This window comes from Lipotes vexillifer, unplaced genomic scaffold, assembly GCF_000442215.2.
Source record: "Lipotes vexillifer unplaced genomic scaffold, Lipotes_vexillifer_v1.1 scaffold297, whole genome shotgun sequence".
In the NCBI taxonomy this organism is placed as follows: domain Eukaryota; kingdom Metazoa; phylum Chordata; class Mammalia; order Artiodactyla; family Lipotidae; genus Lipotes; species Lipotes vexillifer.
This window is the reverse complement of record NW_006772098.1, coordinates 367709-385874: the sequence shown is the minus strand read 5'-3', so window position 1 is coordinate 385874 and position 18166 is coordinate 367709. Positions and strand designations below refer to the sequence as shown.

General features: G+C 36.2%; 1 protein-coding gene across 3 annotated transcripts in view; it reads left to right on the top strand.

Annotated features, from left to right (window-relative positions):
* The window catches only part of PLXDC2 (plexin domain containing 2), a 413295-nt gene that overhangs the window by 301624 nt on the left and 93505 nt on the right, over window positions 1-18166 (top strand). For all 3 annotated transcript variants that reach the window (XM_007447295.1, XM_007447296.1, XM_007447297.1), the window contains 2 exons: window positions 8669-8764; window positions 8972-9053. In XM_007447295.1, coding sequence (XP_007447357.1) covers window positions 8669-8764; window positions 8972-9053 — 178 coding nt within the window. The remainder of the gene's footprint in view (window positions 1-8668; window positions 8765-8971; window positions 9054-18166) is intronic.

The following is an 18166-nucleotide window of genomic DNA, read 5'->3' as shown; positions in this document are numbered from 1 at the left end:
AGAACTGAGACATGATAAAATTGTACTCAGACTTCAGAGTCCCAAAATGCAATTTTGCACCCCTTGTTATATTGTAACAGGGTGACCATTATGTTTAGAGGGGAAAATATCCTTCTCAAATATAAATTTCATTGAATAAATTGGCAAAATTAATATGAATTTTGAGAACAGATTATGTCTAAAGTTTGGGAGTCAGCATTCATCTAAAGAAAGTACTCAAGGGCTTCCCTGGTGGCACAGTGGTCAAGAGTCCGCCTGCCGATGCAGGGGACACGGGTTCGTGCCCCGGTCCGGGAGGATCCCACATGGCCGCGGAGCGGCTGGGCCCGTGAGCCATGGCCGTTGAGCCTGCGCATCCGGAGCCTGTGCTCCACAACGGGAGAGGCCACAGCAGTGAGAGGCCCGCGTACCGCAAAAAGAAAAAAGGAAAAAAAAAAAAAGAAAGTACTCAAGCTTTGAGTTCAGGGAGAAGCTTCTCTCAGGCAGGCTATGTGCTGGAGTGACATTTACGTTTCCTGTTGACCTCACTGTCACCTTGAGAAAATTTGCCAGGAAGGAACGGAAGTCCTGCGTTTCTAATCTACTCATCCCTGCCATTAGATGGGACTGTATTTCAGCAAGAACACTGGAATCGATGTGTTCTACTTAAAAATCTTTGGGGGAACAGAAAAATTTTAATCTCCTTAAAAGTCTGTTCCCACATTTATCAGGTTGTAACAGTATCTGTTACAGGAGGTTCTGTATAATAGAAAAGATATGGTTGCATGGCTGCATTGTATTCTCAGCTGGAAAAAAAAAAAGCATACTTATTTACTTCAGACATTAGGCTAACCCAAGAATATCGTAATACAAGTTATACAAGTATCATTTTTTCCTGAGAAATCAGATGATTCCTAGAGATCAGTATGTTACTTACTTGTACAATTAGAATTTAGATAAATATTTAAGTCCTTTTCAAGATTCTGTTCCCTTATTTAATAACCTTCATTATTAGGAGTCATCTTCATAGGGAATTTAAATCTTTCATCTCTGTTACCCCTTTTTCTTCTCCTGAGTGAATTTAGGGAAAAACTGATCATTATCCTAAGTAATGGGCGGCTTTCTTTCTTCTGTATTCCAAGGTGCATTATTACACAGGACCTTGTTCTCATAAGATCAATTTTCTGTTCTTTAAATCATTTTGGTTACATGGGTTATAGAACCTAGATCCTTTGCTTAATCTAGCCATGACAACATGGGAAAGTGAGCCACAACGTTGAGAGTAATTTTTCCCAGTGGGACCACAGTAGTATACCATTCTTATCAGATTTGGTGAAGGTTTGGTAGAGCATTCAGAAAGCTTTAAGGCAAATTGAATTTGTTTATTACGAAGATTCCTCCCCCCCATCATAACATCAACAACAAAAAAATTGTTTTTCAGTTTTTAAAGGCTTCCAAATAATAAATGTTTTCCATGTAACTTTCAGGCATAGTTTATTAAAATAGCCTTTACTTTTCAAAAAAGATTAGGTGATCTGATAGTTTAAAATATCAAAGGGAATTTAGGCATTGTTAGTAAATCAGTAAATAGTTCTGAAGTTACAAGGGGATTCCTTTGCTCCTTCAAAAAAATGAAAAATGTCTATGGTGAAATTAACCCTTATATTAAAAAAAGAAAAAGAACAACTAGTTAAAAGTCCGGAATGTATAAGGGGTATTGTAATGTGAATACTGGTCATGAGACCTTGAACATATTATTTAATTTCTATAACTTTCTTTATATGCAAAATGACTATCTTAGTACCTAAGATACAATATGTGTATAGCATGTGGTACCTGGCACAAAGTAACACTGTATTTATATTTACTTGTATTGCTTATTTATCGGCATCTACATTGTTACTTTAAAAAGACAGTGATGCTGACTGAGGTGTCCACACCCAGGCCCAGTGCCCATGAGAGTGAGGCCACAGGGGATTTCCACTCAAGGACACCTTGACACTCTCTGAAACTCATTCTTTCTGATGATGACAGCATTTGTTTCTTAACATATTGTTGTGTCTGTCTATCCATGTGTATGTATATCTCTGCATCACCTTCTGTTTTTCATAAACTATTTTGTAGAACTTCAGAAACCGAAAAAAAAAAGTATAGAGATCATCCAATTCAATCTCCACAGGTACAGATGTGAAAAACAGGTCTACATACAATGACCTTGTTTATTCATTACAGAAATACGAGTGTAAAAACATACTTGGGATTATAAGCATAGTCCATATTAATTCAGAGGAATTGATAAAATAATAGAAAACTCAAAGAAGGAAATTAAATTGCCTGTAAACCTACTACAGAGAGATAACAATCAATGTTTTCATATCTCTACATCCAATCTTTTGTTTATAGTGTATACACATACAAACACACACACAGGGTAAGAAAATTAGCATTATCCTATACATATTTTTGCCACCTGTTTTTCTTATAATATATCCAACACGTTTTTCCTACACTGCTAAATACCTGTGTAAATGTGGTCGTTAATAGCTGCAACAAATTCGTTTGTTTCACAATTTGTGTAATCTGTTTTCAGCACTGGTTTGTCATGTAGGTTGCTTTTCATATTAATTGTCAGTAAAACAGCAGTGCTAAACATCCTTGCTTTTGAATTTTTACTCATATCTAATCCATAAAAAATGAATATGTAACCATGGAATGTTAATGAATTTTTATGTATTTTGACAGATTGCTTTCTGTAAGGGTTGTACCAATCTACTCCCCCACCAGCATCATATCAGATATCCCATTTCCCCAAATGCTCTCAGACACTACTACCATTTGTTAAACTTCGCAAATTTGATAAGCAGAACGTGATATTTCATTGTCGCTCTAATATTCTTTTGATTACCAGAAAGTTCTAACGTTGTCATATATTCATAGGTCATGTGTAATTGCCATAATTTCTTGTTAAGTAGCTCTGCTAAGTAATTCTTTCTCAGCCTCAGCTCACGGCCCTCCATATTTTTTTCTGCAGTGTGCAGAGGCCTTCCTGGGTAAACCTACAGTGCTCTCTAGTACTGTTCTACTTGTTTGTTTCTCTCTCCTCCCGTTTAACGTTTTGAATTTTGATCTTAATCTCCACAATGCTGACCTTCCCCATCATCCCTCACCTTTTTCTTCACCCTCTGAGCTTGATGAGCATAACATTTCCAGCTAGAAACCCAGAAAATCTGTTCATGCCTCCACGGTCCGTTTATTTGGAAACTTAAGGCTATGTCATTTCAGTAATGTGAAAGTTACTTAAACACACACACGCAGAATTCTTGTACTAGAAACTAATCTGGAAAGCAGCTGACCTAACTTGAAATGGTTCTACTACAAGTTATGATAATGGCAATTTCTGAATCCCTTAGAATACTCCCCTTTTTTCTTCTCACCAGCATGCATTATCTGGTTCTTTCTTAACACCAATCCCTTTCTCATCAGCATCTGCTGTTTTAAATTTATTGACGTTGTGTATGCTACAGTGTGCATTTGCTTTTTGGTTATTATTATTCACAGCTCAATAAGAAACATTGGCATTTTCAAAAATAAAACTGACAACGAATTTGGAGAGAAAACATATTTTAAAAATACTTAGAGATTTAGGGAACTCTTTGAGGAACATTGTATATAGTTTGCCATACACCGTCTCTTTATGAGCTTACAGACCAGGCAGCAATTTCTCAAAGAACTTGATCAAAATCATGTTCACAGACTGAAAAGAAAAAAATAACTTTAGCAAACAGAAACAGAGATGCACTTTTATTACGCAAAATGTCTTAAGCTCTAATTCTCAAAAAAATAGTAGTATAGACCAGTACTGTCCAATAGAACTTTCTGTGCTGATGAAATGTTTTAAATCTGAATTGTCCAATACGGACTTACTAGCTACATGTGACTAGTATGCACTTAAAATGTGGATGGTGAAACTGGGGAATTGAATTTTTAATTGGATTCAATTAATTTTAATTTTAAGAGTTATGTATGACTAATGGTCACCATACTGAACAGGGTGACAGTGGACCATATACACATGTTTAAATAGAACATTAAATTTCAAGTATAATATTTACATTAACCTACTTTTTACTTCTTCTTTGCCTTCTGAAAGGCCTTAGAATTTTAGATATTATTCAGTGATACATTTTCAAATTTAAGCATTTCACTTTAATTGATTTTGCCCATAAAAAAATTGTAATTTTGGATTCAGTGGTAGGACACATCCATTAGAATTACTTAGCAACTAAAATAAAAGAACATGTTGACAAACTATGGAAGAAACAAATAGTCTTGGAAAAACATGACTTTTTTTTTCTTAACATTTTATACACCCCAATTAAAGCTCTTTCAGAAGAACTGAGCCTCACCTGTTATTTTCAAAGTTATCAGGGTCTTTTCATTCATTTAAGGACGGATCGCTCTACAAATCCTTCAGGAAATTGTGTCATCTTACCTTGTGTTCCTCAAAATGGAAAACACTTCAAACTTATTCATTTTACAGATTAAATTGCTTCTCTTTACCACACAGCTTCATTAGGTGCTTCTGTTGTCAAGTACACACTAGCTCACTCGAGGCTGAACAAAAGAAGAAATAGAAATCATGACATTTTCCCCATAAAGTATCCTCTCACAAAACTCTTCTAAGATAGATAGCATTATGCAAAGTGATATTTTATTGCTTTAATACATACATTTCTAACATACCCTATTTGATTGATCTTGATTTTTCAAAAGAAGCAAAAATTTAAGAATTTTCTGGATATTATAAATCACTGATTAATTTTGACATGTTTGAGAATTTTTTTTAGAATTTCTATGAACACAAAAGAATAATGAGAGGAAAATATGAGAGGTTCAGATTAGCACCTCATGGTCACCTAAATTTTATGTTGCCTTTTCCAATGCTGAATTATATTATTTTTTAATAGAACTATAGGGAGAATTTTTTTTTTTTTTTTTTTTTTTTTTTAAGAAATGAGGCAGCTATGGAGAATGCATTAATCTCTCTCCATCTCCTCTACCACTGCTCTAAGTCCAAACCACCATCATCTGCTGCCTAGATTATTACAATAGCCACCTAACTGATCTGGTCCAAACCACCTTAGTCCAAACTGTCACTTGCCTGATCATTACTAATACTAAGTAGCCTCCTAACTAGCATGTTTCCACTCTAGCTCTCCTTACCCCAGTTGATTTTCCCACATTTAGGGGGAATTTTTTTTTTTTTTTTTTTTTTTTTTGGCCACACTACACGGCACGCAGGATCTTAGTTACCTGACCAGGGATCGAACCTGTGCCCTCTGCAGTGGAAGTGCAGAGTCTTAACAACTGGACCGCCAGGGACGTCCCAAGAATTTTTAAATGTTTGAGGCAAAAGCATCTTCTACTTGTAGATGCTTTATTTCACAACTCCAGCTAGCTAATTCTGGTAATGTATTGCATTTTCGTGTGGGAAGCTTATAACTTCTATAACAGTGCACTTTTTCTCTCAAGAGTCTCTTTTCTCCTGAGTCTTTATGCTAGGAATGAACTTGTAGTTGTGCAATACATGCTATTTACATTAAAGAGTACTTAGTAAATGGTGCTGTGTGCTGGGCTCAGTGGGAACTAGTAAAGAAAATAAGAAATAATCATTTGGGACCAGTCATTAAGCATTGACAACACATAAATAAGGAAATGTTAGCTAATCATTTACTTGACAATCCAGACAAAATATTAAAATATTTATATAAAGAATCAGACAATTGAGGAAATTACTCATACATTCTCTGTGTGAATGTTAATTTTCAAGACAGACAAGTAAACTAGATCATGGCTAATCATGCCACAGGGTACTCATTAAACTGTTTTCATTTGAGCTAGAGTGGATATTGATTGGAGAGGATTCCTGGTGTTTCCATACAATCACTCTGTCCCTCCTGCTGATACTGTTTAAAATGTCTGAAAACATGCAATTCAGTAGTTACACTTTGAATCATATCACCTTAAGATTTTGATTACTGAATTTTATTCTCTATGTGTTAGCTGCTCAGAGATTTATTTCATTTCATTTTTTAAAAACTTTTAAAAGCCCCTAATGGTTATTATAGTTGATCTTGGTTATGTAAAGATGTAATAAAACAGTTGAAGCTGTATCACCACAGCTAAGGTACTGAATGTTTGCTTCACCATCATTTTGGCTAACTTTCTAAAGAAGACACATGAGCTAAATACATTTCTGGAATCAAATGAAAGCTTCTAGTATGGGCAGGAGCTACCAGTAAATACATTCCTAATTACTTGTTTTTGACAGGGAGATGGATGATACACAACAGAAATGACCATTTGGAAGCTGTCATTAATTGGCAGGTCATCAAACGAAACACGTTCTCATTAATTTTGGTTTTATTAAATTCATCTCCTCCCAATAGTTGGGAGTTATCTGAGCAGGTGATAGAACTAGCATGGCAAAAATGTCACTGCTTCCCTTTACCCCATTTGCATGATCAATAATTAAACTCCCAGAGGCTTCACAGTCATGTCCATAGTTTGAACTTTTCAAAGTGTAGTATGAAGTTAAAAGAAAACTGGTATTTTAAGCACCTACTAATATGATACTGTGCGAACTTTAGTATGAAGAGCTTTAGTAAGACTCAGAAGCCCCCATCACAGTGATCTCACGGCAAGTCTATATTATTTATTCATTTCCAAAACCTAAATTGTTTAGCAAGATGCATAGGAAAGCGCGTGTCCCCTTTAGACAAAGGCAGAAACTGAGTAATCGTTTCAAATGCCTTAAAAGTTAAAAAAAGAAAAAGGAAAAAAGAAAAGACATTATTCATGTACCTCAAGAAACCTTACTAAAATATCATGAAATTTCTCTAATGTTGGATAAAGTTTGCACTTTGAAAATTATATATGCATCTTTCGCTTATACCAAAAAGATGTGAATCGGATTAACATTTGTAATCAAGTGTTTCCCCATCTGAGAAACCTGAAGATATATTCAGTGAAGCATTCCTAGCATTCTAGAAGCATTCCTTGCCTCCAAAGAGTTCCTTTTGGACCCCTCCCCCTCTTCCTCTTCTGCAGTAGAATTTCATTGTGAATAATCAGAAATGGGTGAAAGAATATGAGTGGAGAGAAACAGAAATATGTGTAGGTTGTGAGTAAATGTTTGACTTTCCTCCTGGATGTGTAGGTATCTACATTTCCTGAACACTGTTAACTAAAAGAGAGCTTGCTGTCTTCTGGGCACCACACTCCTGTTTTATGTCCTAGAGGAGATCATTGTTGGTCTGTTTCCTTTAATCAGAATTTAACCTTCCCTAATATAAGAGGGGAAACAAATTCCTAGAAGCCTGATTTCAGGGCCTAGATCTATAGAAATTAGATCAGTACATGCAGCATGTAACTAGTATGATCTATGGTTGCCATACTGATGTTAGACAAAAATTATATCTGACATTTATTGAACATACAATGTGAAAGGGATTATTCTTAGCAACTTTCATTTACTATCTCATTTTAATTCCCAAAACAGACCTGTGATAGAGGTACTATTATCTCTATTTTATAGGCGAGGAAAGCGAAGCACAGAAAGGCTAACAAAAGAGCCAAAGTTCGTGCAGATACCAAGTAGCAAGCCTGGGACTTGAACCAGACTTTTCAAATGCATGCATTATTAACCACTATGACATATGACTTCCCCAAGTTGGATACTGTGATATTTTAAAAATAATTTATAGCTTCCCAAATAATTCCTGGTAGATATAATAGTATTCAGGAAATGCATTCCTGTCGTTATAAGCATTCCAAGAGCTAAGTAAAATACCGATAATATCAATTTTCCATTTACATTTACCTAACTCAAGCAAGCTAATATAGTATAAGGCTCAGGTCTTTTTTTAAAAGTAGATTTTAAGTATATATCATCAATGTCTTTTTTTGTTATAAAATACATTTGCTTGTATTTATCTGATTTTTACTTATTAAATTTCTTGTCAAAGTCTCTAACCTATTCCTCAGGAACACCACTGGATTTGCTGATGAATTATTATAAATTCCTGCATGCAATATAAGTGCTAATTATTAACATTCCTTGGATATGACACTGTACATTTAATAGCAATACTGACTTTTTAATGATTTAATTTCTGTCTTCAAGTTTATTAAAGAAACTTATTCTAAACCTTTAAAGCAATCAGACTCTTATTCTAGCTAAACCAGCTTTACTTAGACTGAAAATTTTTTAGTTGCTACCCATTCCTAAAGGACTCACTTTAGTTTTAACTTCAGAGAAGTGGGGTCATCTTACCTTCTTGATTTCATATGTCAAAATCTTTGAAAATTTATAAATCTATGAAGAAAATATCTTAAGTATACTCTGAATGACAGTGGGTTTGAGCCCTGCTAATGAAATGAGAAATTTGAGACCCTAATCAACATTTTCAGCTTCCTTGATGAAAATGCTGCTGGGTACAAGAGTTTCAGATTTTGATAATCAACCTTTGTATAGGGTTTGATTATTTTAAATTTTTATTTTAAAACCCCATCAGGTGAACCGCTTATAATTCTACACTCATTATTAAAATGCAGTTGTTTTATAAGTGAAGAAATGTTGAAAGTGGGTTTTTTTCTACTCTCCATATGCTGTTTTCTGTTTTTACAGATGTTCGAAGAAGAACAATTTATGAATACCACCGAGTAGAACTACAGATGTCAAAAATCACCAATATTTCAGCTGTGGAGATGACCCCATTGCCTAGTAAGTTAACATGCAAACATAGCTATAGGTGGGAAAAATGACTTGCAGTTTGTATGATCTGATCTTTTTATGCATGGGTCTTTTGATCCTGCGTGTATATGGGGATGCGCGGGTGATGTTAATTTTGGCAGAGCAGTCTTTTTTTTTCTCTCTGTCCCTCCATGCTGCCAATTAGTCTTGATGCAACCGTTCTCTCCTGTTTCCTAGCATGTCTCCAGTTTAATGGTTGTGGCCCCTGTGTATCCTCTCAGATTGGCTTCAACTGCAGTTGGTGTAGTAAGCTTCAAAGGTAAAAGACAGTAATGCAAAATATTTTAAAACTTTATGAAGACTTGTTGTACTCTTCCATTGAATTTTGAATGTGTCAGGTGTGTTGACTGGATATACACGAACAAATGCACATGTGTTAAACGAAACACGAAAATGCAAAAAATGCTCAGACATGGGAATTGTAGTATTTTCCTTTGATTGCTCAAAGTTGCTCAAAGTGACCATGAACCTTTGTAGTCCATAAGATAATTATCTGACGTATATTTATAATTGCTATGGGGCTTAAGATAGATGATGATTGTGAATAGATAGATGATGATGATGAATCTATAAATTGCCGCTGTTGGTCCACATTCTTCAGAAGTCCTGGTATGACATATCTTCACAATAACAAGGATGGTTTATGCATAATCACATTAACATTCTTAGCAAATTCCTATAAATATCTCAAAGGTTACTAACCAAGATTAGAGGTGTAGTCTGAGGCTGAGGAATACAGTGACACTAACAGGACTCTACATAAATAGAACGTGCGGTTTGGGCCTGGGGTGTAAATAACTGACTTTGAAACTTAAGCTGAATCACTTGGTTGTGTCAAAGAGGTTTACTGATTTTCATGAATGGCAAAGAGGATTTTTCAGTCCGTAGAGTTTTTCGGAGACTGAATGCTCATTTGTTGGAAATGCAGAGTGAAGACGTTTAAATGTGTTTTATTTACTCAACCATTTTGTGTAGCAGTTATGTCCCGAGCGCTGGGAAAGCAGCAGTGATTAATATAGATGTGGTCCCTGCCCACCATGGAGCTTCCAGCCTGTCCGGGAATAAGTCCCCTCTCACCTGCAGAGTCTATGAAAAATCTGCTTCTTCCTCCAGGAGAACTGAGTCTTCAGTTTTGTGCACGTTCCAGCAGAGCTTTCTGTTGTATGAGAAGCCGGTGTCTTATCATCTTGCTGCAGCCTTTGCTGTAAAGATAGGGACATGTTCAGGACTACTTTAAAAGTTATTGAAGTATAAAGAATAGAATGCCAATTCCCTGATAACAAGCTATGGGAAACACGTGTGACTTGCTAACTTTGGGACAACCACTACAGTATTTCAGATAGAGCAATATTATTGACTATAACCGCTGTTTTATTTTCAATTTAACATGTCGTTCCAGTAATTTCCTTTGTGCAACAAATTTCAAATAATGAAAAAGCAAGCAGGCGATCACCATTCTTAAAAGTAGATTTTTAACTTGGCTATATCTCCAGAGTGGGAAGAACTGCTATAAAATTAAGGATTTGTAGTCATTTATATTCAAATACTGCTGACATGCCACAAATTACAAGCATATCAGAAACTAGTCAAAATCTGTTTAGATAATGACCAAAATGAATCTAAAGAGATGGCATTTTAATAGGTATATTTTAGTAACACTGATCTGAGACATGAAAAACGCCCAGAAGAATTAAGTAAAGGGTCCTGGTTTGGGGTACGTATCTAATTGAAGTTCCAGTTCAGTGGTCAACTCCTCTGAGAACATTCCCTAAACCATGAGTCTGTGTGAGGCGCCCAGCCCCTGTGGTTCTCGGCATCCTGCGCCAACCTCCATAATTAGCATCTAGCTCAAGGCTTACGGACATTTGTCACTTGTCTGTCTCCTCTGCTAGGCTCTGGGTTTATTAAAGGTGAATTGTCCTTACATCTCCACAGCCTAAGAATGTACCTGATACTGCAGAAAAATGAACGGGTGAATGAATGATGGCTAGGTTCCAAAGGAAGGAATCATGATTTGACTTGTCTGGGAATGAAGGGTCTCCTAGGATGAGGGACTTTCAGAGCTGAAACGAGGAAAGTTGAGGGAAAACCAGGATGAGTTAGCTACCCCAGCTAGAGTACTATTCAGACAATCTCGACTGAAACAATGTCATTATAAATGAAGGTTTGGGACACTAGTCTAGAAACCTACCTTCCACTAACCATTTCATTATTTTTTAAAAATATTTTTGGTGGAAATATATGTTTAAAGCTCCAGACAAGCAATTCTGACAATTGAAACACGTCTACAAGTTGCAAACTGCTTTATACTGTGAATGCTCCCATTTTATCGAGAGTTTTCTCTGCCAGACATTGTTCCAGGAATTTTCAAAAATATTTAATTCACATAACATTTTTATAGAGGAGGAAACTGAGGCTTCAGTTATTTGTGCAGGGTTTCAGAGCTCTTAAGTGATAAGTTTGGAATTGAAACTCGATCTGTGTGCTTCCTGGCCTGCCTTTTCGATGCCTCACACCCACCAGGCTGCAGGTGCATTAAGCAACTTAATCTTAACTGCTTCCTGAAAAACAGTAGACATACTACTGAAAAAATAAATATTTCTATAATTGTGGGTGCAAGAAAATTGCATGGTTTTGAAATTGGCATAAAAATCATGTGGAAGAGAATCAAGCAAAGCATAAGACTTTTGTATATTACTGAAAGCATAGGTTGTTTTTTTTTAAGATTAGTGGAAAAAAGAAAGGTGGTGATGCATATGAATGAGGACGGAATTTATCAAAGAACACTATGAAGAAAAACTTGGAATTTTCTGCCTGTTACCATTTGGTGTTTTGTTGCATACCAAACACTGGTTTAAAATCTTGGATTTATTTTTAATTCTTCAGCAACCCAGTTATATACAGATCAAAACCTGATTAATTAATTGGTTTAACTATGGCTCGTTGCACTTTTGTTCAACTTAATTTCCCCACTGCATTTTATTAATTTCTCCTTAGGCCTATGAGCATCAAAACTTTGCTTTTGCTGCCCAGAAGCATTTCCCCAGACTTTAGAGCTTTTATCGACAAATTCAATAAAACAAGAGACGTCTTATCCTAAGCAGTGCAAAAATTGCCTCTCAGATTGTTTTCTTCCATCCTTCTTACCTTCTCCTTTGTGCTTTCTTATCCCTGAATGATAATCAGTTGGTGGTGATTATTGAATTCTCAAGCTGGGCTTCCTCTAGAAAGATAAGATAATTTTAATTGGTTTGTTTATTTCCTTTAATTCTCAGTTTTCAGCAAGCCAAAACTAAGGCAAAATATTTGTAATGGCTTATCCAAGGTCTAAAGGAATTTGAGTTATAGGAACATGTAATGAGATCCATGATCAAGAATGTCTTCTTGGGACAGGTGGCCATTACTTCTAGGTAAGAGTGCTTTTGTTTCTTCACTGAAAGCTGAGAGGACCTGAATCAACCACACCTTTTATCTTCAATCATTCAACAAAATTTTTTTAGTATCTCTGTGTTCAAGTTACCATCCTGGATTGTGAATTCGGTGGTGAAGGAAAGAGAGAAAATCACTTCCCTCATAGAGCTTACATGTTTAGTATGGGGGGATAGAGTTTAAGCAAATAGATATGCAGGAAATAAAGTTAGCGGTGGTGAGTGCTACGGCAAAAGAAATAAATTGAACATTATAAGGGAAAATATAGCAAAATCGATAGGAATAACAGGAGTTTACTTGTTGGTTTCATGCTAGACAACCTTGTCTTTTTGAAGAGACCTTGGTTTCATCAGCCATCACCCTCCAAAAGTTTATTTTTTAATTGAAAATATATTTTGGCTCTTAAAACATTCCTTCACTCATTCATTTACTTAAAAATTTATTGAATACTTTCCACATTTATCTGAACAGCGAGCACTAGTCTAAGCACAGAAGTAGTTAGAACGATAACCAGGCATTAATCAAAGCCAGAGTTCTCATGGAGCTGAGTTTAGCATATTAAGCTGGAAAATAAATGAATTGATAATTAAACAAAAAAGACAGTTGATGATGAATGATCTGTTGAGTTTGGAGAGCCAGTAGTTGCTCTGATCTGAGTGGCCAGGAAAGGCTTCTTGGGAAAAGGGACGGTTAAACTTAGATCTGAACAACTGGGAACCAGATACACCAAAGTGAAAGCAAGGAGCATTTCAAAGCGAGACAGATTACTTAGTGGATTCGAAGTGAAGGAAAAGGGAACTATACGAATCCGGGATACTTCTTAAATTTTTGTTTGGGCAATTTGGTGGATGCTGGCACTTGTCTTTTGAGATAGGTAAGATGACATACAAAATAGAGACTAGGGTGGGAAGAAATAAAGAGTTTCATTGGGGACTAGTTCAGTTTGAGATGCCTATCAGACTTCCAAGTGGAAATGCTGTATATGAGCCACATATTCCAGGAAAAGGTTATGGCCAGAAGTTCAGATTGGAGAGTCATTATCATATAAATAGTGTTTAAATTCAGTGGACTGAATGAGATCAGCTGTGGAGAAAGTGTAAATTGAAAACAGAAGAGATCCCAGGAAGCAGCCTATGGCATGGCATAATGAGGTATGATGCTACTTTTCCATTACATACAATTATTTTAAAGTATTTGTATACATGTATGTTTCTGTAGACAGAGAATACCTCGGAAAAGATACATAAGAGACTGATAACAATATTTGTCTCCAGGGAAACAGTTGTGAACAGGGACAGGCAGGAGAATGAGTATTACTTTTCATTACGTACTCTTTCCTATGATTTGAATTTTGCCACATGGAGTTGAAGACAAAAGGAGGACTCAACAAAGGGGACATAAGAGAACATAAATTATTTCAAGGGTAGAAGCACAGTCTTAGTCTTACTCATTTTAGTAAGCACCCAACGCAGCGCCTGACCTAATACAGGGCTCCAACACAGACAGCTTGGACTGAACCATCCAATAATTGAGGCCAGAAATTTCCACTTTCCTGAGAACTCTAATTGCTCACTTTGGCTGTTACTCTCCATTGACTTTGTCAGTGTCAACCAAATGGCTACAGAAAGAATTAAGCTGATGCCTGATGTTGACATTAAATGACGTCAACATTTGTCGTTAAGCATGTTGAACACTGGGGAGTCAGTCTCTTGGTGCCTCATTTTAAAAGAGTTTTCCACCATATATTTACCTAGTTCCAATCAAAGTCATAAGACTGGTACTGGTAAAAATTTGGGAATAAATATAGTGTATGATTCCAGCCATCAAATGAATAAATAGAATAGGCAGACCTCTACTAATGGTAAAGACATGGATCTACAGAAGAGTACTATAACATATTTACTTAAAAAATATGAGATGAGGGAGAGGTGTTTCTGAACAACTGCTCTCTTATTTTTTTTAACCTGTTATTTCTATTGCATCTCCCTGAGCATCCTCTGGCACTGCCTGTTATTTGCCACTGAATGAATTGGATTTCTTTGCAGTAGCAAAAAGAGAAATAGAAAGAAAGTATCACATGCAATATATTTCAAAATTTTTGAAAATACATAAAGTCAGAAATATCGGCTAATAATTCATTAACAATATGAAATGTATTAACAAATTAATTAAGGATATAAAGGCACAGCTAATTTTTTTTAACATCTTTATTGGAGTATAATTGCTTTATAATGGTGTGTTAGTTTCTGCTTTATAACAAAGAGAATCAGTTATACATATACATATGTCACCATATCTCTTCCCTCTTGCATCTCCCTCCCTCCCACCTTCCCTATCCCACCCCTCTAGGTGGTCACAAAGTACCGAGCTGATCTCCCTGTGCCACGCGGCTGCTTCCCACTAGCTGTCTATTTTACGTTTGGTAGTGTATATATGTCCATGCCACTCTCTCTCACTTTGTCACAGCTTACCCTTCCCCCTCCCCATATCCTCAAGGCACAGCTAATTTTTAAAAGAGAATGTGCTTATATTACTATATTCTCATTTAGCCTACAGAAATTAAACTACCTAAGTTTGGGAGAAAAAAGAGAGTTGGAGAGAACAAATTTAAGTAGTGCAGTTGATCCAACCTTTCCCCAATCAGTAATCTTATGCTTCTGAAAAACAGCACCCAAGTGACTGGAATCTATCTTTCTCCTTTGGTCTTGATCCTCTATACCCCTTAACATGGGAACATTTGCAGCATTGAGTGTGACTCTAGTGTTTAAAGAAACAGTGAGTATTTTTCATATCACGTGGTGTGGAAAGCAAGCCAACAACTTCATCAACAAAAACCCCACACCCCACAGTCCATTCTGACATTGGAGGAAGAACTGGTTTTATTAAGGGACAGAGTATCAGGCTCCTGCGAGGGCTGTACTAAGGGAATTCCAAGCATATTTTGACTGAGTATGATTTTTACCTACTTACCCACCTCAATATCTAGCCCTGAAGTAAGGTGCAACTCCACTGAAATCCTGAGAAGGCCATACAAAGCCATATAAAATTGGTCTGATTTAACAGTAAGACTTAATTTAGTCCAGGATTTTAAGATTGAAAGAGAGGATCCGGAACCTACAACTGTTGAATGACAAGCCATGTATGGTCTAATAAATTCACATTTGAAGCTACCTGTAAATTATACATTTATATGATTCTTTCACATAAGGAAACTTGTTGGCTTTGGTGATAAGGTGTGGAGTCCAGACCTAATAATCAAATAGAAGCCATTTGAGAAATCTAGGAGCCCTGATCCAAAAATAATTATAACCTTAGGCTTATTTCAGTGGATTGGGGTAAAATAAAGTTCTGCTTGGAAATGCACCTAATTTCAGATGGACATTTAGAACTCCCCAAGCTCTAAGAATTTTAAATAAACTTTTATTGATCTATGTTCCAACGTGCTGACTTTCAAGTTGAAATCACCTCCATCTGCTTATCAGATTTATAGATTATTAATATTTTGATTGCTGAAAATGTTACTGTTTTCAGTATATAAATTGAATGTCAGGTTTAAATACAAAATATGAAGCTCTTCGTAACTAACAAAATATACTTTTGCCTTTGGTAGAAAATATGTCCTTGCTGAACTATCAGATCCAACAAAACTATTTAATTGAAGAAAAATTAATTGGAATGCTTTGTTGCCACTCCGCCTAGTCATGATAGACAGGAAGAAGACAATTGCTGTCATTTCTGATTGAAGGCATCAAGGAGACATCAGACTTTAATTATATACACTCAGCAACAGTGGGTAGATTGCCCATAGATCTGAAACTGGTGGCCACCTGGACTTCCTGTGTCAGGGAGTACTAGCCAGCCAAGGTTCAAGAGGGGCCCAGGATGGAAGAAGCATTCCTGAGTTATTCAAAAGCAATCAAAATTCCCCAAAATTGAAACTAAGGAGGGGGCCATGTTTTGTTGTCTGAGGTAGATTCGACTGGATGTCTGAATGCCTAGTGGCACGGCCAACAATTAACTGGCTAATCTTGGACAAATCAATAAAGCTCTTTGACTATATATGCTAAAATGTGAAATCCATATGTCATCAAGATATATTTGCTTCTTATGTTCTTTACATCTGAGTGGCCATAAGTTCGGTAGTTCTCACATATTAGTGCAGTGAAGAATTGCTACTGAAGCTTGTTAAAATGCAGATGTCTCTGAAACCCTCCAAGGGATTCATATTCAGTAGTCCAGAGTGGAGCCCAGGGATTTAACTTTTTAACAAACCTCCTTAGGGGATCTTGGGGTAATCTGAGGCGGGCACAGTGGAAATGCTGCTCTTGCAACGTGTGGGCTGAAAGTCCTGTAAGCCTTCAGTACTTTGGCCAAAATTGTGTGGAAACATTTATTCTTAATTTGGAATAGAGAAATACTACAAAAAAAAAAGTTCTGAAGATAAAAATACTTGTTGTTAAAATCTATCAGGAGTTAATGAAATAGATCATGATAAAAGAAAGCAAGAAATTTTTGGATAAGTATATTTTTGGATATAAAATGCATGTAATTCTTTACTTTTTTTGAAAAAAAAGGTACTGAGCTGTGTTATTTTTATCTATCTATATCTATATCTATCTATCGATCTATCTGTCATCTATTTTGCATTTTGGCCTCTGTCTCCTTTTTGCCACTGGCCATCTGCCAGTCTCTCCGGATGGCTATGAATACAGAATGGAAACCAGCTTTCTTTTTTCCAAACTCTAAAGCAACAGGTAGGTGCTTGAGCCAAGTCTCCCGGTAACCAAGGCCCCCCTGAAATATCAAGGCATCTTTAAAGTCATCTTTGATTTTCCAGTCAGTGAATGCTGTGTTTGCATTCCATCTGAGCACCATTTGGCAAACTAGAGATAAGAGCTGTAGAATTATTTAGCATTACATCTGTTTATAGCTGCTTTTTCAAGATCATCCAAGTGATTTTAAAATTTTGCTTAGGTGTTAACCAACTCTGGTGGCTGCATTTTATTTGGTTGTAATTTAGAAAACTAAACTTCCACAAACGCAATCTAGCAAACATATATGGAGTAGCAAAAATGGAGCATTTTAGTGCTAAATTACATATTCCATTCCCTTAGCTGGCTTGTACTAATGCACTAATGTGTTCCCCTGGAAATAATTAAAATTTAATTGTCCAAGAATGAAATTGAATTTCTCAATTTAAAAACAGTAGGTGCTAAATTATTATGGAAAAAATATGATCCTTAAAAGACAAGGAAATCAAAATTTAAAAGCAAAATCCAAAGTTCACAGTTGGCTTCCCTTTAAAAGAAATTGACATGACTATTGAGTAGGAGGTGAACCTCAGATTAACAGTCTTATAATGAAAATTCTGATATTGTGGTAAGAAGAAAACATTTAATGAAAGTAGTTTGGTTTAATTATTTGTTTTGCTGGAAATCTAGTGTCAAGATACAGAAAAACATTCAAAATTCAGTATATTCCTACTCAAGCCAGCTCTTTCAACACTTACATAACAAAATGATAAAAATGTCATTTTGATTGCTGAAAATGTTACTGTTTTCAGTATATAAATTGAATGTCAGGTTTAAATACAAAATATGAAGCTCTTCGTAACTAACTAAAGTTTTTTGCTTTCTGCTAAAATCTGTCTCTAAGAAAAGCTGAAATATGATTGTTTCATATGTCTTGATATGAACATACTACTAAAGATTTTTATGAAATTTTTAAATGCTAAAGAATTTATTCTCGGGCTTCCCTGGTGGCGCAGTGGTTTAGAGTCTGCCTGCTGATGCAGGAGACACGGGTTCGTGCCCCGGTCCGGGAAGATCCCCCATGCCGCGGAGCATCTGGGCCCGTGAGCCATGGCCACTGAGCCTGCGCGTCCGGAGCCTGTGCTCCGCAACGGGAGAGGCCACAACAGTGAGAGGCCCGCATACCGCAAAA